Below are 27,367 nucleotides of genomic sequence, written 5' to 3' on the forward strand. Positions count from 1 at the left end.
AGGCTTGTAGGAGTACAGGTGTTATATTAAGCAAAATCTGGATCTTTTTGACATAACGGCTTGTGAGCTTTATCCTCAGATCTAGTCCTCACTTAGTATTAGGTCTTCACAGAAGTGATATTTATCAGTAGCTGCAATGTAGTAAATTTAAATAGCTTTTTTGGCAGCCAAGATGTTATCCAGCAAGAGGTAGTAACAGATGGGATGTGATCAGGCATCTTGATGTTCTCTTTGTGCTTCCCTATAAACACTAAGCAGCAACTGAATTCCTGCAACTACAATTTCCTAATTTGCCCATTAGATTTCGTATAGGTATTTCTCTCTGTTTTCTGAGCTTGCTTATTTGTACTCTGTCATCACATAAATTCCACTGTCATGTGTTTTCTTCTAACAAAATATGAGTGGTTTTGCCTGTGTGGAAGGCACAGAATACCAATCTGGTGGTTTGCACCTACAGTTCCTGATCAGATTTATGGCTTAATACTGATATTTGATGGTAGAGAGTCTTTTCCCTGAAATGTATTTTCTCCTTAAAAACGAAACTAGAAGGAAGAAAATAGATCCAAGAATTCTTATTGCAACAAAAAGAGATACTGTAATTTGCTTTTAGATTTTAGAAAGAGCTTTTCCCTGAGAATATGTCTTTTGCTCTCATTTGGGGATTTGGGATCTATTCAGAGCACTGAGGAACTAGAGCAGGGTCAAATGTATAAATGTATGTATACACGTATAAATGTATAAATAGAAGTATATAAATGTATTTATAAACATAACTACTCCTACATTTATACAGTCTTAAAATTGCATTTGGCCCTTTGAAGGCAACTGCGAGGCTGATGTGGCCCCCGGCAAAAATGAGTTTGACACCCCTAAACTAGAGAATAAAATTATTTTTGTCATTAAAATTCTTCTGCTTGCTGTGTTAACGATGACAGCACTTAAGGCTAAATCAGACTTGGTAATAAGTTTACTTGGTGTAGACTGAAGTGTTTCAGGCACTTAAAGAAAGATGCTTGAGACATGGATTGAGTGCAAAGACAGGTATGTCTGAGTGCCTCTTCTGGACATCAGACCAGGTGGGTCAGTGTGGAGGAGCCGAGCGCCAGCTGGTACACAGGAACACTGTGCCAGGCTGGAAGGAAATCTTCATGTTCAGAAAGCTGCGCTTAGAGCAGTTGTGCCCTCAAAAGCCAGAGGAGTGTGTCACATAAGGAGGAAAAACAGGCTTCAGTTGAAGCTGTCACATCTTTACAAGGAGTTGTTTCATTGCATGGCTAGCTCTGTAAAACATCCATTTTTCATCTCAAGTCACACGATAGAACAGGAACATGATACATTGGAACATCCAGAGCTGATCTGGATGAGAAGACAGAGCCATGCAGTAGAGACATGCACTAAACTTCTGTGGTGACTCAAAAAGTTATGTTAGTTTCTCAAGTTAGTGAGCACCAAGTTTATCAACAGTCTTTAAAAAAAGATCGGCCATCATTATTTTTTACCACTGTGTTTTTAATTTGATTGTAAAAGTGGAAGTGTAGTGCACTGAAATATAGTGTTGGTGTGATGAGCAGGCTTTTGAAATGTATGCACTCTGTTTTCCTTTGCTGTTTTAATTACAGTAGCACTCAAGACCTCCATTTTTCTACCTGTTTGTAGTGTACCACATCATGTAGCAATGCACAGCAAAAAAACTTACAGTATGTCTACTTTGACTAGTAATTGAGATCTTTGGAATGAAAGGTTACTGGTTCTCACTCTGAGCTGTGGGAGTGAATAGTTTTGTCTGTCTCAGGCATTGCAGGAAGACCTGCTTTTCTTGCCCAAAAGTATTAGAAATTATGTTACTCTGCCAAACCAGATTAATTCTTAAAGAAATCAGTTGCCATTTCAGGATGCTAGTTTCAGACTGTCCTTGGATTTTAAACATACACAAGCCAGTTTCAACTTTAGGTTGATCTGATTATTCGTGGCCTACACTAAATTTACAGCAGTATTGGCCGTCTGCAAGAAGAACTGAAAGAGGAAAGGGTATGATTTACATATGATAAGCCATGCTGGGAGAGTGGAAGCTGAAGAAGTAGGATTTGAAGTAGATAATAATATCTGTGCAATCAAAACCCAGAATCAGGTCTCCCAAGTAAATTTTGTATACTAGTAGCTGGTCGTTGCTTTCTTCATGCTGATGTGAAATCTTGTTATACTTGGCGATAAATCTTTATTTCATTTTTTTAAACTAAATTGGGGATTCTCTTTTTGAGATTAGGGAGCAGAATTGAGTTATTCTGAGAGAGTTTATCTGTTTGCCAGCAAAGAGACTTCTCAATAGAAAAGTTTCCACTGACTTCATTAAGCAGCCATCAGATTCCCTGCCTCTGGGCTCAGAGCAAGATAAGCCACAAGTAGCCACTGATGAAGAACTTGATGAAGTGACAGTCGACATTCCTGTTCCCAGGCTCCATGTACAGTTCCTGGGGACAGCTTCCCATCATGGCCTGTAAACCAGGAGGGCCGGTGCTCTGCCTGTTTAACAGCACCATCATTTCCAGGATGCTCTACTCCCTCAGTACCTCAGTTACGGTTTTTATGAAGCTTCTCTAAAAATAACGAACTTCTGATCTCAGACCCTTTATGTCTTTTTAATTTAATATATAGGACAGTGAGTTGAAATCTATATAATGTATATATTATAGCTAACAATGGATAGTTCTCATCCCAAAGGATCCCAAAAGGCTGCAGAATAAATGCTCGTCAGGGAACAGCTGCAAATCAAGGAAGGAAAGAATCAGTGAATTGTAACTCATGGTAAAATAAGAGCAAGACAAAGGCATTTTGGAACTGAGGACAACATGCTGATTTTGTATTTTTGAAAAAAATATTATAAAATATTATTATTTATTTTATGTGTGTGTGCAAGACAGAAGAGACACCACGTGTATTTTAGTCTTGTTCACAAAATCTATCTATATGTATTGTGGTATCCAATATATTAATTTAATTAAAAGGAAGATCTGAGTTGATCCATAGCAGCTTTGAATGGCAGTCTCCAGGAAGGGTAAATTTTTCAAACCGTAAATTTAGACCATTAAGTCCACAGGCCTTGCACATTACACTCTGAAAAAAGCCATTCGTTCTTTGCTCTCCATCATGATTTTGGCAAATATGTGTGTTATTGGGGAAAGTCAGACAAGTGTCAATTGTATACAGCAGATGGATTCCTCATGTTTTTCATGTTGCTGCTCGGATTAATTCCAGCAGCCCAAGCCACCTACTGAAATTAAGGATTCGCTTGCAGAGCAACTGGGAGGGCGGCGTGTGGGGCTTTTGTACTACAGTTCACTGTTACCCTGATTTTCCGAGCACATAGTAAAAGCATCTTGCGTAAGGCATCATACAGTAACAAATTATGTTTAAAATGGTGTGGGAGCAATGTTTTTTTGTTCTATCTGTGCATCAACATCTCCACAAATGTCTTTACTTCTCTGCCCTCGGTGTAGCACTTAAAATTTACATCAGAGAGCATTACACAAGGTTTGCATTAGGAAAGGCTGGATATTCCTTGCCCAGCTACCATCTGGGTAATCTGTCTGATCCTTCCTCAGATTCTAATTTATCAATGATAGATTATACGAATTTCAAGACTAGGCAGTAGCAGAGGGAGGTTTAGGGGTGGGAAAAATTTAAACATTATTGCGTGCTATACATAGACTGGGTTTTGTAATATCAGAGAGAGAGGCAGAGGAGATTCAGCCAGTTAACCTAATAGCGCAGCTGGTAAAACACTAGGGGGTCTGGGTTAAAACCTTGGCTAGGTCATTAGTTTCCATCTTCCCCAAAGCTATTCACATTGTGAAGAGAAGCAGTCAAACAAATAAACAGTGTGGAGACTCTAAGAGAGATATTAAGGCATAATAAGAAAATACTTTAAAAAAAAAAAAAATAAAACCAATCCAGCACTTTTTCTTAAACAGGACATTGATCCATGTGCGAAAAGAAGAAATACTGCAGTGATCTTTGCAGGAAGCCCCGATTTTGCTAAGGCGATGTTTTCTGTAGCTGCTGTGTCACATAGTCAAAGAAACATCCTTTGCTGAATGAGTGTGAAGAAATGTGTTGGTCTTTCTGCAGGTATTAGTAGATGCCAACATGAAAATGTCCTGGTACCAAAGGGAAATCGTGTCACTGTTACCCTGGCCCAGACAACTTCAGATGTTTTTACTGACACTCTGATGGACTTGGAGAAGACAATGAGGTTTTTTATGTGGGCTGAAGAAAGAGCTTAATGTAGAAATTAGTTTTTTGTTGTTGTTGTTCATGGTTAGTGGGGAAACAACAACGAGCTTTCTCCTAAAAACTCTTTGGTACTTTTTTAAAAAGTAGATTGTGATTGGACAAAGAAATGAGGATTTTTGAATTTATTTTTTTTTTAGCTTTTATATGAGTAAAAACTAATTAGCAAGAAGATCGTTAACCTTCTTGTTAGAGACTAAAGAATAAGCCTTTTAATTTCTTCAATGTCAGTGGTCACAATACGTTTTCTTTTTATGCTGCTACCCTTCAGTTACTGAGGTTGCTTGTCAGCAGAAGCATTCTCTCAGTACCAGGGATATTAGCAAAGATCTACTCTATTTAATACCAAAGTATTACTCATGTCAGTGGGGCTGCTTGGAACAGGTTCATACCAGAGCCATCCAAAGATATCGTATTGGTGCAGGGCTATAACTTAGCTGTGCTAAATATGGATCAGAATCTTGTTTGCCATCTGTTTGTGAAGGCGTTTTTTGGTTTTTGTTTTGTTATTTACCAACCTATTAATTGGACAGGAATACTGAAAATTAGTATTTGCATCATCTAAATGAGGTTTACACTACAAGCTGATCTACTCATGCTCAGCAACCCATCACTTCGTAGTGTATATTACTAGGTCAGATGTTCCATGGTATGACAAACGTAGGTTTCGTATGTGCTGTCACCAGTCCAGGTGGGCATATTAAGTAAGGCTGGCTTCTGAAAAGTGAAAAGAAGAGCTGAGGAAAGTACATTATCATGAACGTAAAGAAATCCTGTGCTAGTTACTCTGGAAGCCAGTTTTGTTATGCCACCTGCAGGGTTTCACTTCATTTACTTGGGTTGTATTCTGGTACATGGGTCAAACCTTCTCCAGTTTCTTCATTTCTGTTAGTTGTTTAGACTTCTATATAATGTTTGGCTCCTTAGATTTTTTTTCCCAATATTTAAATCCCTCTCACTGTGTCGTTTTAAATGTATATTTTAAGGAGGTGCCATGGCATTCTTTGCCATCGACAGTAGTTTGTGACCAAGTAGCACTGTGCCCCCATAAGCAGTATTTTCTTACCTCCTGTGGTCTGTAAGCTGCTCATCTCCAGGTTTGACCACACCATTTGAAGATCTTTGTTCCAGCACCGTCAACAGTCCTTGCAGTCAAGCTGGTTGCATATTTAGGGTCCTGGTATGCCAGGTTTATGTGAGAGTAGTAAACTCTTTCAATTACTAAAACACTTGATGAACATGCGAATCTTGTTCTGTTGGATGTTTCCTTGCAGTGCTCTGAAGTGCTGACTGGGAACACATTTAACTGGGCAAAAACACAGATGTGGGTCACCAGTCTGAAGACTTCCTGAGCTGTCCATACCATCTGAGACGGGTGGGCTGGGCAGAGTTTCAGTCTCACTGTGACCTTCCTGAGCATCCTGCCCTGCTAACAGGTTGCCAAATTTTATTATATCCACTGCACGGAATATTGGGTTTTGTTTGCTTAGCTTTGCCCTGCGATTTCTATCTCAGCATTGTTTACCCATGGACAAGCTACATTTCAGAGTTGCCATTTTAGATCCATCTCAATTCTGTTGTATTCTCTGGTGGAAATCGTGGGATAGCAATTGCAGCCCAAACAGCATCCGAGGAAGGAAAGTCAGCCAAAAACTGTGTCATGGGTGTGCAAACATTTGCTCTTTATTCTCAAGGGTGCTGGCCCGTGCCTTGCTTACATACCAAGCATTGGAAATGTGTGATTCCCCATACACACAAGCTTTTCCTTAATAGGTAGTGGAAAATATCTCTTTTCAATTTTTTTTTTTTTTGAGCTGATTTGTAAGTAGATAATTTTGTGTTATTTTTCTCTAATTATTTGATGATTAGCAAATGCATCCAGTCTGTTTCTGCTTTTCTTATTCCATGATTTTCAGAGTAATAAGCCTGTCTAACCTCCTTTTTAGCCCTTGAACAAGGAAACTTCCCTATTCCTAACTCAGAAGAGCTCCTCAGTGGCATTGGTCCTGTGCTCTGTCTTTAAGCTCACCTCTCTAGAAAGAGCGATAGCCTGATATACTTTATCTTACAGAAGTTCTTTTTTACAAAGTACTGTTGCAAGTTGTATCTTTCCTCATGTTTTATTTATCAGATGCGTAATCTAATTATGATCTGCTATCGCTGTAAACTCCAAAGTTTTCGTGAGCTTAAAATGAGTAAGTGTTCCATGTGTTCTCAGGTTTAATTCATTCATGAAAATCAATGCACTACTCCTGGCTAGATCAAAAGACCTCTCATTGACCGCAGGTTCAGTGTGTGCCAGCAGACAGTTGCTGTCCATCAGCTAATGGACAATAACTTGGTGCTCTGCTGTCACTTCCTTTGTGTTGGAGCTCCTGCTTTCCTGGAAAGGTGTTTGGTTTTTGTTTTTTTTTCGTATTCAAGCCAAGACTTTAAAATATCAGAAGAATCCATTTCAAATTTTGCAGCAACACCCAGGACATTTGGTGGCTGTTTTTCGTGATTAGTGCTAAGATCATATTCAACAAACAGATGATTTTGTGTTGGTCGGTGTGCAAATGTAATTAAGACACCTTTAGTGCATAATTTCATGAAACCTCAGTAATTTACTGTTGTTCATCTGGCTTGAATATAAATATGATAAGGGAAAACCAAGATTTTACATGTTTTTACAAAGGTATCATAAATGGTAATAGCTATTTGATAGGTATTAGCAGATATTAATACTGTATAGGAATACAGAAGTTTAATTTTTATGTTTTCCTTTGTCAAAGGAGCAGAAACGCTTCTGTCATAAGCATGACCTATTTAGTAACGTTTCTCTACATTTTGCTAAAAAGAAAGAAGAAAATATGCTACCTGACTATCTTTAAACCTTGTACATGTTCTATTTGAACATGCAGACATATTTTGTTACAGTTCTGGTGGTTAATAGTATGCTACTTTTCCATTTAGAACTAAGAAGTGCAAAGGTGACTCTACAGCTTTAAATTGTGTTTTAATAAAGACAATCGTTCTTTAGTTATGTAAATGTAGTACAAAAAATAACGAAAAAGGAAGAGAATACTTCTGGCAGGCTCACTTTATTCAACCATTCCTGAAATAGCTGAGTTTGCTAAAATCCACTCACGTGTTTTTTCAGTAAGTAGTTTCTTGTTGTCTTGGCAAGTAAAGCATCATCTGTAGCTCTTCTATCACTAATGTTGAAGGGAGAATATTTGTTCACTGATGAGCATGTTGCCATTGCAGTCTTTAAAGTCTTAACTCATAGCTGCTTTGCAGCATTGTATTTAAAAGACAAAAAACCCCACCTTGTTGTCGTCGAAGAAGTTGACATGTCAGATGCAGTCTGGCTGTTTAATCACTCCACCAGCTTTACTCCAGTGCAGCTCTAATGTAATCCTGCTTCCCTTCTTTACAAAAATAAACTTTATCTTAGATCTAATTTTCTGGAAAGAAAATTTATTTCTTTTTGTATGTCTTATAAAACGAACACTAGGGAAAATGTGTGTAAATAAGGAAAAAGGAATGCATGCCAGCTGCTCCCTTTCATTTCTGATAAGATTTCTAGGAGTGATGTTGTTTTCTCTCTATGATGCAAGAATGTTAATGGTTTGGCCAGGAACCCCTTTTCTCTCTAAGACATGTGAGCTTTCTGCAAATATTCGAAGCACTTCAGACGCATGCACTGATCTCTGAACGTTCACTGGGCTCTCGCAGAGGTAAATGAGAATAAACTTCTCTTTCTCATGATGAAATTCAGATCCCAGTAAGAACCTGATATTGCTTTCTTCTCCATGTCACATCTATAGCTGAAATGACTCTTCTGCTCTCTGGAAGAAAGCTGGAGCGGGTCCTATTTTAAGGCCATGCTTCAACATACCGTACAGACAGTGATAGAAGGTGATACGGCACAGATATTCTTCATGAATTTCAAGCTTTTTTTTTTTCTTAATTCTTTACCTGTCCATGCTCAAGAGAAGACAGCAAAGCCAACCTCATTTGAGGGATCTCATGCTCTCTGGGATGATGAAACTCAGGCCTCACATCAAAAGCTGTTAAGGAGTCTGTTCCATTCTTCTTGTGTTAATGAACATCTCTGTAAACTAAGAGCGGAGCATGAGTTTGAGTAGTTTCCCACAGCTATTGCTGCTGTTGAATGGCTGGCGTGCCCCATGGCATGGTTTTGGCTGAGCCCCAGCCCCAGGCATGGATGACGCAGCACAAGGCACTGCGCACAGGAGTCATACAGACTGCCAGGACTGCGTGGGAGGGTTTAGCTGGATGGACATGAGGGTGCCACGTGGCTTTCCAGGCCAGGGAATCATCCCGGTGTGTTTTATTTATGACTCTACACATAGCCACACAAGTCCACTCCACAAAAACGGATTAAGAGAAGTTTCCTGAAGAAGAGGCCATTTGAGTGGAAACATTTATTTCACTTATTGCTCTGGTCCCTTCAGGAACCCTTCTGACACAGCAGAGCTGGCTAAAACTGATATTCTCCATTAGACATTAGTCCATGTTCTTCATTAGATTCAACAACCACCAGTCCCTCTGCATCACTACTGGAAATCACTACAGCCCACGCAAATGATAGCTTTTCAGCGCATCATCTATCGTTGTGGTATTAAGTACTGCCCGCAATAATAACTGGGCTGAAAAACCTTTATCACTAGCACAATGTTTGGAAAGTTATCTCATATAGATTAAAAGGCCCACAGTGAACAGCAAACCCTCACTTCTCTGCTAGATACAAGAGTAACTTTACTATCTTTATAATAAAAAACTTAGTGTGACCAGTACAAAATTTTTTATTTAAATGGATCCCGTGAGTGTGATGTATGTGGTGTATGTGTGTTGGGAATGTGAGCATTTATTTCATACAGACATACGATTGTATTAGGTTTCTAAATTAGTTACATCACTGTCAGCAGAAGGCATAGGCTTTGTAATAAGATATGCGTGCAGAGTTTGAACTGTTCTAAAAATCGAAGGGGTCTGTTTCAAAATAAAGCCAAGTGGAGAAGGTCATATGAGCTTTGCTTTGCGGAAGTGTGGAGTTTTCCAAACAGTACAGGCCTGTTTCCAAGCTGCCATTTCACCCAGTGCATGTGGCCCAGCTCACTCCAGAGCCGGTCTTTGAGGGGACTTGGAGGTTCAGGTGTGATCAAGTCCTGTGTCTTGGGGCTTGCACAAAGATCAGGACAACTCTGTGTATATTCTGCCAAACCTTGTGGTTGTTAGAGTTTTAGCACATTATGGGTTGAGCTGTTCATAGCACAAAAGAACTGGGCACAAGGAGGTGCAAGATCATCTCACTAGGTCTCTTGCTGCAGCTTTTGAACCTTAAATTAAATTGGGATTCATTAATACATTTACAAAACGGAAAAAGGAGAGTATGCAAGACAGGTGTGCTGGGCACAGACCAGAAGAAGGACCTAGAGCACAAATACATACTAAAATGAGATTTTTTTCTGGCTTATATTAGAAGTCTTCACATAAAGGGAAATTTTAGATCCTAAGTGCTTGTGGGCAGTAGGATTATTTACAGTGGATTTCTATATGCTTAAGTTATGCATTTTGGTAGCCACATACAATTTTGGAAGTTATGATACCACCACAATAAGTCATCAGTCAAATTCTGTACTACTTATTAGTTAATGCAGATAATTGCCTTTATTTTTTTTTCCTGAAGTTTTCTCTAATTTTATAATCAGCAGCCATTTGTAACTAGGCAGGACTGCCCTTTCCTTTACAAGTAAGAGTTCTTGAGACATATATACAGGGTTTGGTTGTTGAGACAGCTTTGCTGATTTGGAGATGCATTTGTTTCTGTTCATATGAACAATAGCAGTTTTCTGGGTATCTTTAGTCTAAAAATAACTAAAGAGGGCTGGTTTTTTGTTAATGCCAAAGATCTCTTAAATAAAGTTACCTGAATATTAATTTTTGCTTTGGCGCTTTTTTCCCCTTTAGGTTTTATGACAGGCATACAGAGGAACCCCCAAATGTCACAGTATGGACCTCAGCAAACTGGACCTTCCATGTCACCACACCCCTCACCTGGAGGCCAGGTGCATCCTGGAATCGGTAGCTTTCAGCAGAGTAATTCAAGTGGTACTTATGGGCCCCAGATGAGCCAGTATGGACCACAAGGTAAAATGCTTGCTGGTAATACAGATGATAAATTTAATATGTATATTTGTAAAAAAATATGTATATATAGTGTATGTAGGTAGGTATATGATTTCTTAAAAACAAACAAACAAACAAAAAAACCCACACACAACAAACTGCCCCAGAAAAACACCTAAACATACAAAACTGTCATTCAGAGTTGGAGCTGCACGTTGTGGAAGAAGCTGCTCCTGTTATTAGCACCTTTCTCTGTATAAAAATAGCAAACTTAAACTGGGCACGGAAATGATGAATCTGTTGCTTTGCCAGGGCCATTGTTTAGGAGCCCAAGCATTTCATCTCTACGACAAGGCCGCATTTGACCGAGCATGGGATAAGGGTCACAACACCAATCCCAAAATAGGACTTCTTTTCTTAGATGGAATCCCAAGGCCAATATGAAATTGCGTGGTGACTGTGAGGGTTAAAGTCTTCTAACGAACATAATAATATAGTGGTGACTGTGGGAGTATAATATTGAGCTCTAATGCATACGGTTTGTGAATCTTAACTAAACCTTCAGAGTGAGAGAGACAGTTCCTTTTATTTTGCTTGTTTGACAGAATTGCTGGAAGACTAAACAATAGCATACACAATTTCTGCCCCTGGACATTGAACGCATACATCCTTGAACTTGTCTGTTGTTTTGCCTTTAATGGATAACCTTTATAAAGTATGCATCTGCTTAGGGGTTTAATGAACTTGAAGTCAAGCCACAGAATATATAAAGGGCAGTATTTTCTTTAGAGGTACATACAGAAGCTTTTCTATTTCAGCACTTCCTACTATTGCTTTCTTACTTAAAATCCTCAAAAAGGACGGGAACTAGTGATGGGAAATTCTGTAATGGCTCGGTGGCTTGCCCATACTACCAAGGATGGTTATTTTAGTCTCCGGAGTTTCTGAGAACTAGTTCTGATGTTTGTTTGCAGGGAACCTTGCAGCCCTGTGCAATGTTCCTTTCTGTTTCATCTCTGGGTCGCATTTGTTGTAGCATTCTGAGCACAGGGCTACAAGCCAAGATTTCCCAGTTTCTAATTTTGGCTCTGCCTTTTACACCGTCTTTCAACTTAGGCAAGTAGATTCATTTCTCTGCTTCGCTTTCCTTAACTGTGAAATGGGGCTAGTAATACCTTATAGCCATGTGTGAAGATTAATTACCTAACTCCAGTTGACTAGTGCTTTCCTTTTATTTGGAAAGCATTTTGTAGCCATAAAATGCTGTCCAAGTGCTTATTTTTATCTGCACAGTGAGCAACTAGCTTAACTGGTAAAAATCCAGTGGATTTATGATGTGCTATCCTGACTTCCAGCTGTACTGCTGCTGCTGAGATTCCGAACCCTGGGAATAGTGGGTGTCAAGTGCAGTAAAACATTAGCCATCCACACTGATTGAATGGAAAGGTTTTTGTACTAAATCAATGCATTTAAGTAACACGCCGAATACCACTTTCTTTTTTGCTTGAGTTCAGCAGTTCTTTTCCTCCCTCTGTAGATGAAAGTGCCTATGTAATGATTTTATGGGTCGTGGTCAGGAAGAAAAGGCTATTAAAAAGTGAACTTGAGGGGCAGGAAGAAAATGAGCATCATTGTCATTAACAGGCCGTTTCAGAAGGGTCTGGTGAATAGTGTGATGGATGAAAAGCGTGTTCTTCTGCCAGTTCTTGGAGAGTACCGGTGATCCTGTATGCCGGTCATAATAAAATTAGGGCCCTGTAAACTTTCAGCTCTGCAGGTAACAAACAGAGCAGAAGAACACTACATTTTTACCAGGTTAATGTCACTGTTAATAAAATGCTAGAATGAAGATGGTGATATTTCAATGTCATGTATTTACCTAGATTTAATAGTATTTTTAATTTTTTCAAGACCAGGCTGTATGGGGCTTTGAGCAACCTGGGGTAGTGGAAGGCATCCTTGGCCATGGCAAGGTGGTTGGAACTAGATGATGTTTAAGGTCCCTTCCAACCCAAACCATTCTGTGGTTCTATAATCTGTAATTGCATCTCTTCATATACCCTCTTATAAAGCACAATTATATGCCAGCAATGAAGAATATATAATAATGTTACCCCATTTGCCTTTTATTGCCAAAATAGCAAATATATTAAAAATTAACTAGGTTGCAACAGAGTTCTTAAATTATTAAACTAAAATTATTTTCAAGGATTTTATTTGCTTTTTGTGTTTGCTTCACGTAGGCCTTCTGCCAGAATATTGTTAAGCATAGGCTGAGTTCAACAGGACTGCTCGAATTTTTATATATATGTCAAAGTATTCTGCAACATGAAGCTTTAAGTTTAAGTGCCATATTTCACTGTGTGCTGTCCTGAAAACTGTTGCTCAGGGCTCATGTCCTTTCTCTGCAGTGGAATTGATCACCATAGTCAGGACTACACCAGTAAGTTTGGGTTGGAGGAATTAGCCCGGAGTTCGTGAGGGCAGAATGATCCGTTTCATGGATATGGTTGATTTATTTGGTTTTCATATGTTTACATGACACTTAGATCTATAATAAGAGTAGAATATATTTTCCCAGGAAGCAATTCTGTACTGGGGACCTAGTCCAATCCTGTGAAACCATTTCCTACAAAAATGAAAAATGGCTTTGGCTCCACGCTTCTGTGTGTCTGTGATACAACACAGGAGCATGCAGTACAGAACATTGGTTTTAATTTTGTATTAAATCCCAACATTTTCCTGCCCTCAAGAAAAAAAGAAAAAGCATAGTGAGGATGGCAGTTGTTACAGAATAAAACAGTCTCTTTGGTTTGCATTTGGACAACATCTAGCTCGGGGGCTAATGAAGCTCTGGTCTATGACCCGAGCATCAAACTGCTACCACAGCAAAATGTCCCTTAAATGCACTCTGGAGAGCAGTCAGATGCTGTAGTCAGTTGGCTCTTTTAAGACTGAGGCAGAGAAAAACTTCCCGTGGATCAGTAGAACGTATCAGAAATGCACCCTGTCTCCCTGACTTTTCCTGCTTAATTCATAGAATCGTAGAATTATTTCAGTTGGAAGAGACTATCAGGATCATCGAGTCCAACCATAACCTAACCTAACCTAACTCTAGCACTAATTCAGTAGTAAAACTGTTCTGTTTGGGTGTAGCAAAGAGAGAAACCACTACTGAATATCTTTGAACCACAATCACAGAACTTCACAGTAAGGTTAAACCCCCTATGTTTTTTTTGTGGTGAAGTAATATGAATTGGGTATTTGTGCTCTGTGATCTTTAATGTTGTTGGACTCATGTCACAAAAGCACTTTGCCATCTAGGTCTCACTGGTTTTAATCCTGCTTTTTAAAGTGGTAGCATCTTCAGAATGGGATGCATGTAGTACCTCAAGAGTCTGGACCTCAGAATCCAGCCCCACATATGCTACAACCTGTGGAGTTAAGACTTAAATATCAAGCGTATCTACTGAAGTTCCCTAGATAAAATAATTTCAGAGGAATTCAGAACAATACATTTCAATTGTCTGTACAAGAAGAACTTGATTTTAAGATACTATTTTTAATATTGTGACTCTCACCTATGTCTCTAAAGCAGAGAGCAAAACTAGTAGGTAGTTCGCAGATTTCCCTCTTTTCAGCTTGCCTAGAAATGGCAAGATGTCAGAGCACTTTGTTCAGCAAACCTGGACAAAGTGGACCAGAGTGTCAGCAACAAGTACGCACATCTGTCTTTGACAGGTTGTTAGTAGGCTTTTTTGTATTTTATCTTCGTTACACTCTTGGTGTTCTGTTTTGTTTTGTTTTTTCCTTCCTCATTCCATTTGCTGCTTTGGTTTTTGGTGTCATTGCTCTGGGTACAATTCTACTCTGCTGAGGGGGAGCTGGAACCAAAAATCCCTCGGATATGGAGGGGAGGAGTTGTTCAGCAGTGTTGTGCAGCTGCTTTTGCCAGGCTTGTACCCACTTGAAAAGTGTGGGCTCTTGGACTTGGCTGCCTGACACGTCCAGCTGATGTGGGCTGGCCTAGCATCTGCTGCATTCATTGTGTTTAATGCTGCATCCATCTGTTTTCTGTCAAAGCCACTGCCAACAAATTACTAATCTATTAGAGAAACATGGAAATAAGATTGCACTCCTCATTCCTGGCAATTCCTCTCATATTTTGTTTGGCTTTTATTTTGCCCTTTTTTTTGTGGTCTAGGAAAGGTATAAGAATAGGTAGTTCTTGAGGTATTGAGGAAAGGCTTAGGGGGGAAAAAACCATGGAAAAAACATTTAAACTTATTTTCTTTCCTGAAAAGATACCACTTCCATATGCTTTTGGACCTGTATCCCTGGAGATGAATGATGAAGAGCTATTTTAACTGAGGCACATATTTTTATGGAGAAGATTCTGCTGTTTTTTCTGTGTTGTGCTTACACTGGAGAAGCCAAAACATGAAAGAAGAGACATTTTTTTGTCCCAATAGAAAATAACATCAAAACAACGATAGTATTTAGCATTGGTGTTTGCTCCTCCAAGCATGCGGCTGAACCACATTTCGCAGACCCTAACTGACAAAGCAAATTGGCTTTGTGTAAATTGGACTGACAGTAGCTCCCAGTGATTATTGATATCAGGTCTGCTAATCCAGGGCTGGAATTTGCTTCACTTTGGGAAGCAGCATTACCAATAGCATGTACATAAAATGTGTTAACTGGCCGTGTATAATCTTTGAGCACACATATGCACCATCTTGCTGCATTACATTTTTTCTTGCACAAAGCAACTGGAAAACCAGAGCAACATCTGAGTTGTGTGTTAAACCTTTAACACGAAGTAGAGCAGTGTGAAACTAGTGAACCCTTCAGTTTGTTGTCACATACGGTGAATCAGAAGTGTGACTTCTGATTCTCAGCAACCAAAACTCTGGCTGTGGGGGGAATGGCTAGCAGAACAGAAAATAGTCAGCTGTCAGCGGCCGAGCCTGCAGGAGCATGGGGAGGAGAAGTGATAGGGCAGTCTGAAGTCAGCATAAAGCTGAATCTGGAGCCTTTCATCTCTGTTGAACCACATATTGGGGATCCTTTTGTGAAGACCCTCAGGCAGAAACTTGGTTTCTGAGAGAGAATTGTTGCTCCGTTTCCTTGGGAAGAGTAAGTCTCACGCGTTCTCGCTGCAGAGAACTTGTAGAAGAGTGAGCAGCTGCTGGGTGGGGAGGAGGGCAGGATTAGCCAAAGCACAGTATCAGGAGCATATGAATTAATTATGTGTGCATTCAAATGATGAATGAATATATTTATGTTAAATATAAACAGGATTGCATGCTACTGACTCCTCTGCCTGGTAGCTGAGGCCCGAGGAGAGACATGGCTGATATCCACGTTCAGAGGAAGAGTCCAAGGGCTGCTGCCTCTGAACGAGCGTGGGAATATCTGAGAGTAGTCAGGAAACTCTGATCTGCGGCATCCCACAGGGAGGGAATGGGTCGCCTTTCCACTAATCTGGATGAGATGGAAATAAAGACAAGTCAAAACTGATGACTGAAGTAGTGTAATGTGATCTGTTTCCTAAAATACTTTCCTATCGTATCTTTATCATTTTTTTCCTCTTTCTCATGCTGCTTGGGTTTGTTTCTGTAACACTGAATACTGTACACTCACTTATTTTAAGCTTTCACATGATAGGAAAATCAGCACTCAAATGAGTGAAGCTGCTACAAGCAGAGCAGTTTGCTCCCGTGACAACATAGATGGGAGCGAGCCAGGTTTTCGTGCCATCCTTCCTAGGGCACATGTTTACATTAGCATCTTTATGCTGCTGCTGATTACTCTTGCAATACTAGTTTTCTCAGAAGAGGTGCACTGTAAGCTACCAGCCCTTCTGCTGCCGTAGCCAAAGTTTGAACTTACCGGGAAAGCTGGGTAAGGCGGGAGGGAACAGGAGTGTTTCTCAGGGCCCAGCAGCCATCCTTACCAGTCCGTGCCAGAGTGTCTCTGACACAAATGAGCAGAATGATTAGGAGCAGGAAGCCGCTGAGACTAGCCCATTGCTGAAAATGCAGAAAGGCGAAGGATGAGAACATGAAATTACAAAAATAAGAATCTCCCTTGAGCTTATGTAATAGCTTTCTTACATGCCACGTATCTCTTTGCTGCATAAGGCAGTTTTGTACTGTGTGCGATGTTGTTAACCCTCTGGAGACTGTACTTTTCTGTTTGTTGTTGTCCCATGACATATGTTAGGCAGAAAATGGGTACGTGAAAATCAGGTTCACATGATCATTCAAGTTGGAAGGGTGCTCAGGAGTTCTTCTTGGCTGACCTCGTATTCAAATCAAGGTCAGATATAAGATCAGAGCAAGGTTACTCATGACTTTATCCAACTGGGTCGTGAAAACTTCCAAGGGGGAGAGTCTGCACAGCCTCCTCCGGCAGCTTGTTCCACTGCTTGTTGTCATCATGGTGAAAAAGTTGCTCTGACATCGAGGCCAGCGTGGTTCGCTTTAGTTCACATGTGTAAGTTCTGCAGCCGTTAACTTCCTAAACAGAAATATTTAATGTTTTTTTTTCTCTCTGCTTTTTATCATTTTGTTCAGGAAACTACTCCAGACCACCGACGTACAGCGGTGTGCCCAACACAAGTTACAGTGGCCCAGGACCTGGCATGGGTATAAATGCCAACAGTCAGATGCATGGACAGGGGCCGAGCCAGCCTTGCGGTACCATGCCCCTGGGACGGATGCCATCAGCTGGGATGCAGAGCAGACCATTTCCTGGAAACATGAGCAGTATGACCCCCAATTCTCCTGGCATGTCTCAGCAGGGGGGCCCCGGGATGGGCCCACCCATGCCAACTGTGAACCGTAAGGCACAGGAGGCGGCTGCTGCAGTGATGCAGGCTGCTGCAAACTCCGCTCAGAGCAGGTATGCATCCAGGTGAAAGGAGTTTAAATGAGTGGGAATGTTTTTCTTGTCATTTCTGAAGGACTGGCACTCTATATGTGCATGCGTATGTATTTATACGTATTCTGTCTGTGCCCTTATCTCTGGGAAGAGATGGCATGTGGGAAGAATATTTTTCCTTAAACATAAGAGGAAAGCATGTTAACATGTGTCTAAGTTACCCTCTTGAAAAGCAGCTGTGACAATGGAGATGACAGCCACTTCCAGTTTGATTTTTGGCACAGTAGGCTTTAGGAAAACCTAACACTGCAACAGGGTTGCAGTGATATTAGGAGTCAAAAACAAGCTCTCTGCAACTTAAAAATGATTAGCTGTACATGTATGTATAATTTCCAGTAGAGAGAGGGCCAACATGTCCTTGGCAACTTGCCCCTGCCAGAGAGTAAGGGAGCTTATGAAGTTGCCCATCGACTCTTGCATTTGCTGTCCATGCTGTGAGCAGCAGTGCTGATGGCACATCTGAGGGATGTTCTTGTTCCTAGTCAAGCATGCAGCAGGGAAGAGGAGGGCAGGCTGAGTGAAGCAGCTGGAGGGGAAAGGCAGGAGAAGGCGTAAAAGCAATCTGTAATTACTTGGAGTTGATAACTGTCACTTACGCATCCCTAAGAGAGGACCTGCAAACGGGACTGTAGAGAGTGGAGCCATCAACTGTCTTCTGGTCTCCACTTTGGGCAGAATTACTGCACGTTGACGTTTGTACATGGATTTTGGCAAAGGCACTTTGTCGTCCATGGTTATTTTTAAGATACCTGAATCCTTAAAACGAAATCATATTTTCTGGGAAATTTTTCAGATGAAATAATTTCCACATTACCCTGGACTCAAATAGCTCCTGGTGTCTTTATTATCTTTTTTTGTTACAAGAAGTTCCATTATGTTTGAGAGTTACATGAAGCTGTTTGTACTGTTCTGGTGAGCAGGAGTATGTGGGGGTGTGTGTGTTTATTAAGCATCTTGCATTTATTTATGCATATGCATACACAGATGCACATATATGCATACAAGTTTTTTATCATTCAAGACCAGTGTTTCTGGATACTAGAGTTGCTCTGATTCCACAATGCAATGTAAAACTAGACACGGGGCTAATGTGTCCCTGTTTCTGTTGCTTTCTTGTTTTGTGAGTTTGAAAGACAGGTAGCTTCTAGTGATAAGCAATAACAAACTTTAAAAACAATAACAGTAAATTTAGTGTACTTCAAGTTATTCTTCAGTAAAATAGAACCACACTCCCTTAAAATAGACCATATTCCAGCAGGTATCTGTGAACCAGCAGTCTCTTCCTTGTATTGTTTTTTTTAACAGACTTGTCCAGGAGGATTTGAAAAAGTCTGTTTCTGTGTGTCTGGTTTAGACTATAAGCTGATAGGTCAGACACGAAGGAATAAATGAGTAGCTGCAGGAACACTTTATAATCATGTAATGAAAGGAAAAGCTCACGTTTGTTGGTCTTTACAGCAAGAAAAGACTTGATGTTAAGCAGAAAGTATTTGGTTGTGATTCAGCTTAGGCTTTGGGCATAGTGTGTGGTGTTTGATCAAAAACTAGGTTAAATGATTACTACTCTTATCTCAGACCTTCTTCCCAAGACAGTTTTGTAAAACCACTTTTGGTTTCTAGCTTTGCCTGGGCAAAACTGCACCATTTCGGAGCCTTTCCATTCCATACTGCCTGTTCTAGTGATCCAGCATCCCTGGAAGTCAAATTGCTATTGCAAATACTGGCAGAAGGGCTATTTATAAACTGCAAATCAAGTGAAAGCTGTCACAACCCTCTGATGCCAGGGGGCTGCCAATACACTGTTTTCCTCTTTGATCCCAAGTCGACTGTACGGGAGAAAGCGTAATAGCTTTGGCTATTCCTGCAAATCCTCCATGCTTGCATATGGAAGGAATGTACTTGACAGTGATTCATATTTGCAATACAGAGGCTGTTCTTCTGGTCTACATTAGGCCACCACACATTAGGTCGCCTGCTTATCCCAGCCAGTCTGGACTGGCAGATGCCCCATGTTTTTCTTTGAATGTCTTGACTTTATAAGATTCAGCTGTGGGTTTCAAAAACTCTTGGATTTTTATTACTATAGAACACACCTCTCTATGTAGAATCAAGAAGAAAATGAAATGGTTGTGTCAGAATCGTGGTTACACAGCAGTATTTCTGTACAGTTGGTTGTGATCCCCTTCAAGATCAGCTTGTTGAATCAGTAGCCGAGTATAAATAGGGGACAGAAATTTATCTTCAGCTGTTAATCCACAGGATCTATCCTTTACCAGTACAGGAGTCTCATTTAGATGTGAAAAACTGGTTTGCCTCTGCCTTGCCAAGCTACACCCAGCAGCTGTGTAAAATGAATTTAAATGACATGCATCAGAATAAAATCACTTCACTGGGGCAGAAAATCAATGTTCATTAACCTGGGCTGAATGATCAAGATCTGAGTGTCAGCCAGTTGTACATAGGTATCATTGTCAGTGCAGACCACCACCCTTTTGATTAGAGAAGATATAAAATCATATAAATAGAAGTGGAAGCTCTGGAAGATAGTGAGTTTACATTATTTGAATTAGCCTTTGACCTCGTCTTGAGGCCTACTCTGTGTTAACCTTAGATTAATTTCTACAGCTATGTGATACCTCCCCTGTAACCTAAAATCTTGTGTCTTGTGCATGCAGGCCAGTGTTTTCCAAATGAGGCTAAAGGAAAGGAAGGTCTTTTCAAGACCTCTTAATTGAACCAGCACTATCTGTGGTTTCACACTACCCAGGATATTCAAGCTTGGTCTGGGTAACGGTTTAGAGCAGGCAATGCTAAATAATTCTCTAATACCCTGTACAGTAATTCCCCTTATTTTCAGGAAGACAGTGTGAAAGATCTATAAAACAGTGTTTTCCTTTTTATATCTGTCTTGGTCTCAGCACACCCATTGTAAGGTCTGTATGTTGAAGACCTAATATATCCACTGAACTCCAAGGAAAGATGTTTCGTAACTTAGGTTTGCGTTGGCCCAGCCTCAAGGGCTGGTTCTGCTGCTGGCGGTTAGAACCCAGCAGAGGCCTCTGAGGACCAGGTGGCTCCAAAAACTAAAGTTGTTTATCACACTGGAGTTCTTATATAATACATGTATTTATAGTGATAGATAAGCATTGATGTGTGTACAGACCTGCAACACAAACCTTCAGTAAAAACAAACAATTTTAAGCAAATGAGATGGCGTTTTCCCTGTTGATGTGAAAGGCAGCAAATTTAGCCAGTATCTTCTAGTAGCAGCCGATTTTGAGTTCCACAGTTTGCAGATGCCCAACTTGAAACTTTTAAGAACTGGATATTCACTGTCTGTGAGCTTTTCTTTCCATTAAGTACCCAGTACTTACAGTAAGTACATGCTATTGAAAATTATTAGGTTGATACCTGAAGTTAACAGATGTTTTTGGAGCTAGATACTTGTCATCATCATTTTCAGCATCTCTCATGCTAGCAGTGAATGTCATTCTGAGCATGTTTTCTTTGCAGTTAAAGGTGTGACTGTAGTATATAGAAAGGTAAAAACGTAGTTGCAAAGTAGCCACCTTACGTACTGTTAGCAGTGTGGCCTTAGGAAGACGTAATTCGGCACTAGGTGGCTGTAAAATACACATCCAGCTGGATGCTAAAATGAGGGTCTTGCTGGTGCAACTGTGGTTATCAATACCTGAAGTAATTACTATAAAATTATTTTTGATGTGCCTACATGAGGAGCAGTCCTGTCTTTGAAGACAACATCTTTGACTCAGTGTACTGTACCGTAATATAATTCTCAGGATTGCGTGTTGCAATTTTGTAAATTAAAGCAATTTTTTTTATAGATTGAATGAATTTAGAATTGAGTGTCATTGATTTTAGAGGAGACAATTTAGACATTGTAGTTCATTAAACTGAGGAATTGGGACCCAGCTTAGCTACTTGCAACCTCTGTCCATTTAAAATCCTGGCCATTGGGTTGCTAAATTGAAGTGGATATTTGCATTATCTTCTGCTGCTCCCCGTACCACCTGAGAAGTCTCTGTAGTAATGTGCGCTGTTGCATTGCTGTGACATTCCTTTAGGCACTCTACAATGTGGTTCTGGTTCTAAACTGCTTAGCAGCTGGCTAGATACTACAGCCTCATCATGGTGAGGTCAGAAGAACTTAGATAAGTTTTCATTCAGTCCTAAAACTGATCTGTAAAAGCCGCACTGATATTAGAGAATCTCTGTTGCACAGAGAAAGAGCTAAAAAATTAGCATGAGTTAAAAATATACATTCTATATGTCTTCTTCTTATTCTGCATGTGTGTATACGTGCACATGCACACTTGCGCACATACAGGCAGACTAACCTTCCATCAGCATTTCTCTCCTGCTATGTATGTATAATTCATATTCTGTGTCGTTGGTGCCAGCAAAGCACTTTTTCCGTATTATTTTCTCCAACAGCAGGGTAATGCAGCACTGCTGATGGACTAGAAGGTACTGGTGAGGAAATATAGTAATGGACACGGTGCATTAAAATGTCAAAAGAAAAAAAGAACGAGGTGGAAATGGGGAATAAATTTTTTAAAAAGAATAATAATATAAATAAAAAACAGAACTCTTATAGGTGTTTTACATGCTAGAGCATGTCAGTTTCTACGCAGTATTTTCCTGTCTGGCCCTTTTGATCTTGAAACTTGGGTTTAAAATTCTAATTGTGGTTTTAAAAGCTGCAGTTATGTAGCAGGAAGACTTGAAGTGCTACAGTAAAACTTATCCTCTATAATCCCTGGGGAGAGTGTATATTTTCCATTGTTTTCCCTTTTCCCCTTAAGCTTGGAGGTGCTGTTCTTCTCTGCTGGGAAGTGCGGTGGAGTGCAGGAAGGTTAAGTACTCATTCAAGTTTCTTTGCTTATTCAAACCAGGCTACTTCTGGATGAAAGGCTGCCAGCTGCGAAATCCCCAAAGTAAACTAGGCTGCCATAGGACTGGTAGCTATAATTGGAGCCAGTGCCGGGCCTTTGAAATAAGCCCCTCGCAGAAAAGCTCTTTTTGCCGGGTCTTTTATTTTGCATGCAGTCACAGGGGTGGGAGTTATTCCTGTTCAAGATCAGGCCATTCGCAGTTCTCCACTCTCAAGGTCTCCGGCCATTTCCCTCTGTCCCGCTCCTCTGAGCTCTCCCACACTTCAGGTTTCCTTTAGGGATCCTGAGGGATCACCCTGGAATGAGCCCCAAGTGGCTTTCTGTTAGTGCTCCTTGAATACCCAGGCAGGCCATTGCAGTCCGTGAAACTACATTTGACTTCCCAAATAAAAAAAATTCTACGTGTCATTTCAGCTGGATGAAGTGGTTTTGCTTCTTGGCCCAAATGACTGTGCAGTGTTTCTGTGAGCTCCAGGTATCTGCTGTGCTTGCTCCACCTGGGGCTGGCGGCGTTTCAGTAACGGCTGGAAGATTTTTCTCTTTATGCCAAGTTTCTGTGCAATTTGAGGGATTAAAGTCCAAATATTACTGCTTACTGTAACCGTAATTTCTAAGAGAGCTATCAAACACTATTGACATCTTAATATTTTTCTTCCCCCTTCATGAGAAATAGTCATTTATATCAAGCTGACTTTTTAATTTTTTCTTCCTTTTTTTTTAAAGGAAAATTCCTTTCCTCATGTTTTTGCTTTTCAGAGCACAACCATATATGGCTTTTTTCTACGATGTATTAGGAGGGATGAAGTACAGCTTAGCTTATATGCATTTATTATAGTAAAGGGAGAGCTGGAAATCACGCTTTTGTGGTTATTTTTTTTAATGGAAATGTGTTTTGTAGATCAGCTCAAAATTGCTGATAAAATCATGTAAGGATTGGAAGAAACTTCACATGCCAAGCCAACCAAAGGCATTTTTTGTGGGAGACTGAGAGAAATATATTTTTATCTAGAATTTTGTTTTGCTAAAAGGTAAATCCATCATTTTGGAGCCCTGAGTGTCACTGTGCTGCAGAGCTCATGCGGGCAACCAGTGATTTGGGAAGACTTTTTTTTCTGTTTTGGTTACTCATCAATCAAGTAGACTGCTGTATGCTGTTCGTGCCATGAGAGATTAACCACAGATCTCCAGAGTCCTACTCCTTCCCTCCTTCAGAGAGTAACCATTCTTACATTGTGAAAACAGAAGTGTGTTGGGAAGGAAGGGTGATTTTCAGAGTCACTAATGAGAATTTTAAGTTGTCTTAAAGATACTTCTAATTACATTATTATTGTGTCAGGATTCTTTTTGGATCGATTTGGTTATTTAGGAGAGCTGTTGCCCTACTAATTATTTTGAAACAAAATTTCAGTGTAGGACTCTGTGTAGTTTATTAACATTCTGCCTCAGAGCTGTACGTTATGTAGAAATTCTGTACTTCAAAATATGATCTTTAGGGCATTAAGAATGCAGTCCTTCATGAGTTGTTATTTTAGATTCGGTACTCTTTCTTGGGTGCTGAGAAATGTTTCAGATGAGGGAACTAGATTTTCACACTATTTGTCTTTTTACCTATTAGCCAGAAGATCAACTAGTTTAAATCACAGCACTAGTCAGGGGGAGGAAAAGAAAAAGACCAAAAACCAGGAGAATAACCATCTGTTTAATGGGACTCACGAAGAAAGCTAATTCCACGACTGCTGTGTGTGATTTGGCACATACATTGTGCGAGTACAAGACTGTGATTGAACAGCCTGAGATTTTTGTGACAGAAAGGGAGAGACATAAAAAATGGTAGGAGGGTTTCAGGGTTTAGAGGAGTTTAAAGGTTTTAGGTTGTTTTACAGTGGTGATGGTTGAGAGAAAATTAAACAATTTTCTTTTTTTAGCAATGCTACCCCGGGAAATATGAGTGGGAAGAACCCTTTCCTTTATTGATGGAGTTCAGATGGGAACATTGGTTCTAACTGGACATATAAGTAACCTTGTAAGAATCTTATTAAATGGTAACATAGCAGCAATAAGATCTTTTTAAGGATGGCCAGCAGTTTCACTAACAGATTGAATACCTGCTGCAGTTTTCACAGTAGGTTTCAGACATCTTCTGAGACAAAGGTGAAGAAAAGAGCCAGCTAAAACCATACTGACATATGCACCATGTTGCTCTTGTGAAGCTGTCTGGAGTAATAGTGGTGGTAATAATATTGATAAACGTGTAACACCTCCAGGGCAAAGTTAGGTAAGTGAAAATGTATCTGTTGGGAAATCCCTTTGGAGAACTTCCTCACCCTGCTGCTGCACATGCACAGTTGCGTTGGGCCTGCTGTCAGCCGGGTGACGTTTCACTGTGAAAAGATACACAGAAGAGCTGCCATGAAACAAACAATCAAGATTTTATTAGGTGTTCAGTTGGTTGCCAGCACGGGCAGCTCCATGGAGCTGCAGTGGTGCTCAAAAATGGTGTGTGGATGTGATTGAACATTTTAAGAATGTGGTGAGAGGTGGCAGGAGGTCCTTGTTCCCCTGTGGGAGAGGAGGGAACTGAGGGGGTCAAGCCTCCCCAGAGGCAGAGCCACACTGGAGGAAACTGGATCAGTGGCACACATGGTGTGTCCTTACCTTTCTATAGCTTTTTAGCTCCACACTTCTTGTGACCTCTTAGCTGTTTGTGTGCTGGGAACAGACTCTTACCAGCTTTCAAGTAATCATTCTGGGAGAGAGTTCGTAGGGCCTTCCGACTTCTTGATACAGCTATTTATAACCATGCACAAAAATAGAAGGTGCATAGTGAGAGAGTCATATGAGTCATTCCCATTTTGATACCGAGTCACGCCGGGCTAAATCGTCCTTCTTGGCATTCTGGTTCAGATTGACGGCATCAAGCTCCTGCTTGCCGGTCAGATCGCAGCTGCCCTCTTACCCATCACACGCCGCTTGGGCTGTAAGAACTCGGTCTCCTTTTAGTGCTCTGCTGTTATGTGTGGTGGGACAGTGCACAAGCAGCTGCCTTTAGAGCTGCTGCTTAAATCCGCGTTGTCAGGAAGGTGGGCAGGGGTCACTGAGAGCGGAGCTTCAGTGGGATTATCAGCCGTTTAACTAGGCCTGCTTCTCAGTAGTCCTGTGTTTTCTGTCACACAGCATTGTAGTGTGTTTAGCCAGTACAGGTTGCAATGAGTACAAAGGGCTTGGATTATTCTTATACAACTAAATTCAAATACGGAGGTCTTGCCGTGCTTGTAAGAATGCTGCGCAATAAAAGCATTTCAAGGAATCCCTGTGGGTTTGAAAACTGCGGTCACCATGAAGTTCAGACCAAAAAAACTTTAATTAACACAAAATGAGCATTATAAAAGCAAAATTAAATAGCTGCAACCTTATAAAAAAAAAAAAAAAAAAAAAAAAAAACAAACCCAAAATACCACAAACAAACAAAAAAAAAAAGAAAGTACACTATTTCACTAAATATCTTCAGTGTTTTTCGGCCACACACCCTTATATAATTAGAATCAAATGAAGTTAAGGACTTATTTTTCTGCAGGCTTATGCTATGCTTTCCTCACTGTATTCAACTACTTTATTACTCTGCTGGCCATATTTTAGACCATTATTAATCTTGGATCTCTTCCTCAGTTTTTGCTCTCTGTAAAATGGGCTAGGGAGATTTATTCTGATCTCAGCATGCATTCAGCAGTACGAATGTTGTGTACTTCTGTTATTAGCCTTAAACTTATGAATTACATGTGCCTCTTATGTTGCTCTTCCAGTGTTTGATGTGGTGTGACACTCCTGCGTTTTATTGGGCTTTGAATGACTACCAAGTAGGTAGCCCATCGGGCAGATATTTTCATTGGAAAAATGGATAATGTGATGACAATAGCATGCCAACAAACAAAGCTTTGGTGGCTGCTTTTCTGAGGGACTGAGCATTGAATCAGTCTGGTAGGAACAACTGATTTTTAAGTTTCTTCTCCCTCCTTGATTGTTTCTTAGTGAAATCTAAGTAATGGTGATGATGCTAAAGGCGCAAGTATTTGCGTAATCACAAAAAGAATATTTAGAAAGGCTATTTCTGTTATTCTTCCAAAAAGTATCTTACACAGTAATCTTTAGATCAGCCAGATGAAGAAAACAGGCCGTGTACTTGGTCAGATTGGAGTAGAATACAAAGTGATGTGTACCATCACATAATTATAATGCTAGAAAATTATTCCTCATTTTAGCATTGCCATTTAGACCTGGTCAATGGGGAAGAACAGTTTGGTGTTGGTTCTGTGTGCCTGATGTCAGCAGACACATGCACCCCGGTACAAATCTGGATGCTTTTTTTGTTCATGTTTCCTAGTGTTTTGTCAGTGTCAGTGCATTTCAGAGCTTTGGGCACCCCTTTTCATGCATGCACACACACAAAAGTATGACATTTTCTTTTTCCTTCTAACCTGAGAAATAGAAAAAGTGTCGTGGCAGACATAACACCTGTCACATCTCAGCTTTTGTGGTTACTTATTTAAAACTTTGTTATTGCAAGTGGCGGGCTTCCCCACTGAGCAGAAGAGGACATGTAAATCCAGGTTAGTATACTTACAGTAGCAGCTAATAAGACAGGGATACTTAGCTTTCAGATGTAGCGATGTTAAATTTGTTTGGGTTATTTACATGGGAAGTGCCTTTAATGCCTTTTTATAGCTGCTCAAGACAATATTCAGATTTTGTGTGTCTTGGTCTTTGCTAATGACACCGACACACCGATCAACTTCAGTCAGAGCACAGTAAGCAGTGTTGGGGTTTATTTTCCCTTACTCTCTTCTCCCTCTTCCAGTTCTCCCATATCCCCTGGTGACAGAAACCGTTTCAGTTCTCCAAGGAAGCCTATAATGTAGCAGGAAGGAATATCCATAACAAAAGAGCATATGTGTCTGCATGCACATGTTTATGTGTAAATTTTCCAGGGAGAAAGCATTCACAGGTCTCACTCCTGAATTACTCTCATTATAATAACCCATTTGGTGTTAAAGTATGACAGATTATAAGCGCTTAAGGCTAGT

The 27,367-nt window shown here is 40.3% G+C and overlaps 1 protein-coding gene across 6 annotated transcripts in view; it reads left to right on the forward strand.

The window, feature by feature from the left end:
• ARID1B (AT-rich interaction domain 1B) overlaps positions 1 to 27,367 on the forward strand; it is a 327,634-nt gene that overhangs the window by 249,747 nt on the left and 50,520 nt on the right. For all 6 annotated transcript variants that reach the window (XM_065835870.2, XM_065835865.2, XM_065835868.2 and 3 more), the window contains 2 exons: positions 10,267 to 10,446; positions 17,007 to 17,334. In XM_065835870.2, coding sequence (XP_065691942.2) covers positions 10,267 to 10,446; positions 17,007 to 17,334 — 508 coding nt within the window. The remainder of the gene's footprint in view (positions 1 to 10,266; positions 10,447 to 17,006; positions 17,335 to 27,367) is intronic.

This window comes from Patagioenas fasciata, chromosome 3 (assembly GCF_037038585.1).
Source record: "Patagioenas fasciata isolate bPatFas1 chromosome 3, bPatFas1.hap1, whole genome shotgun sequence".
Taxonomy (NCBI): Eukaryota; Metazoa; Chordata; class Aves; order Columbiformes; family Columbidae; genus Patagioenas; species Patagioenas fasciata.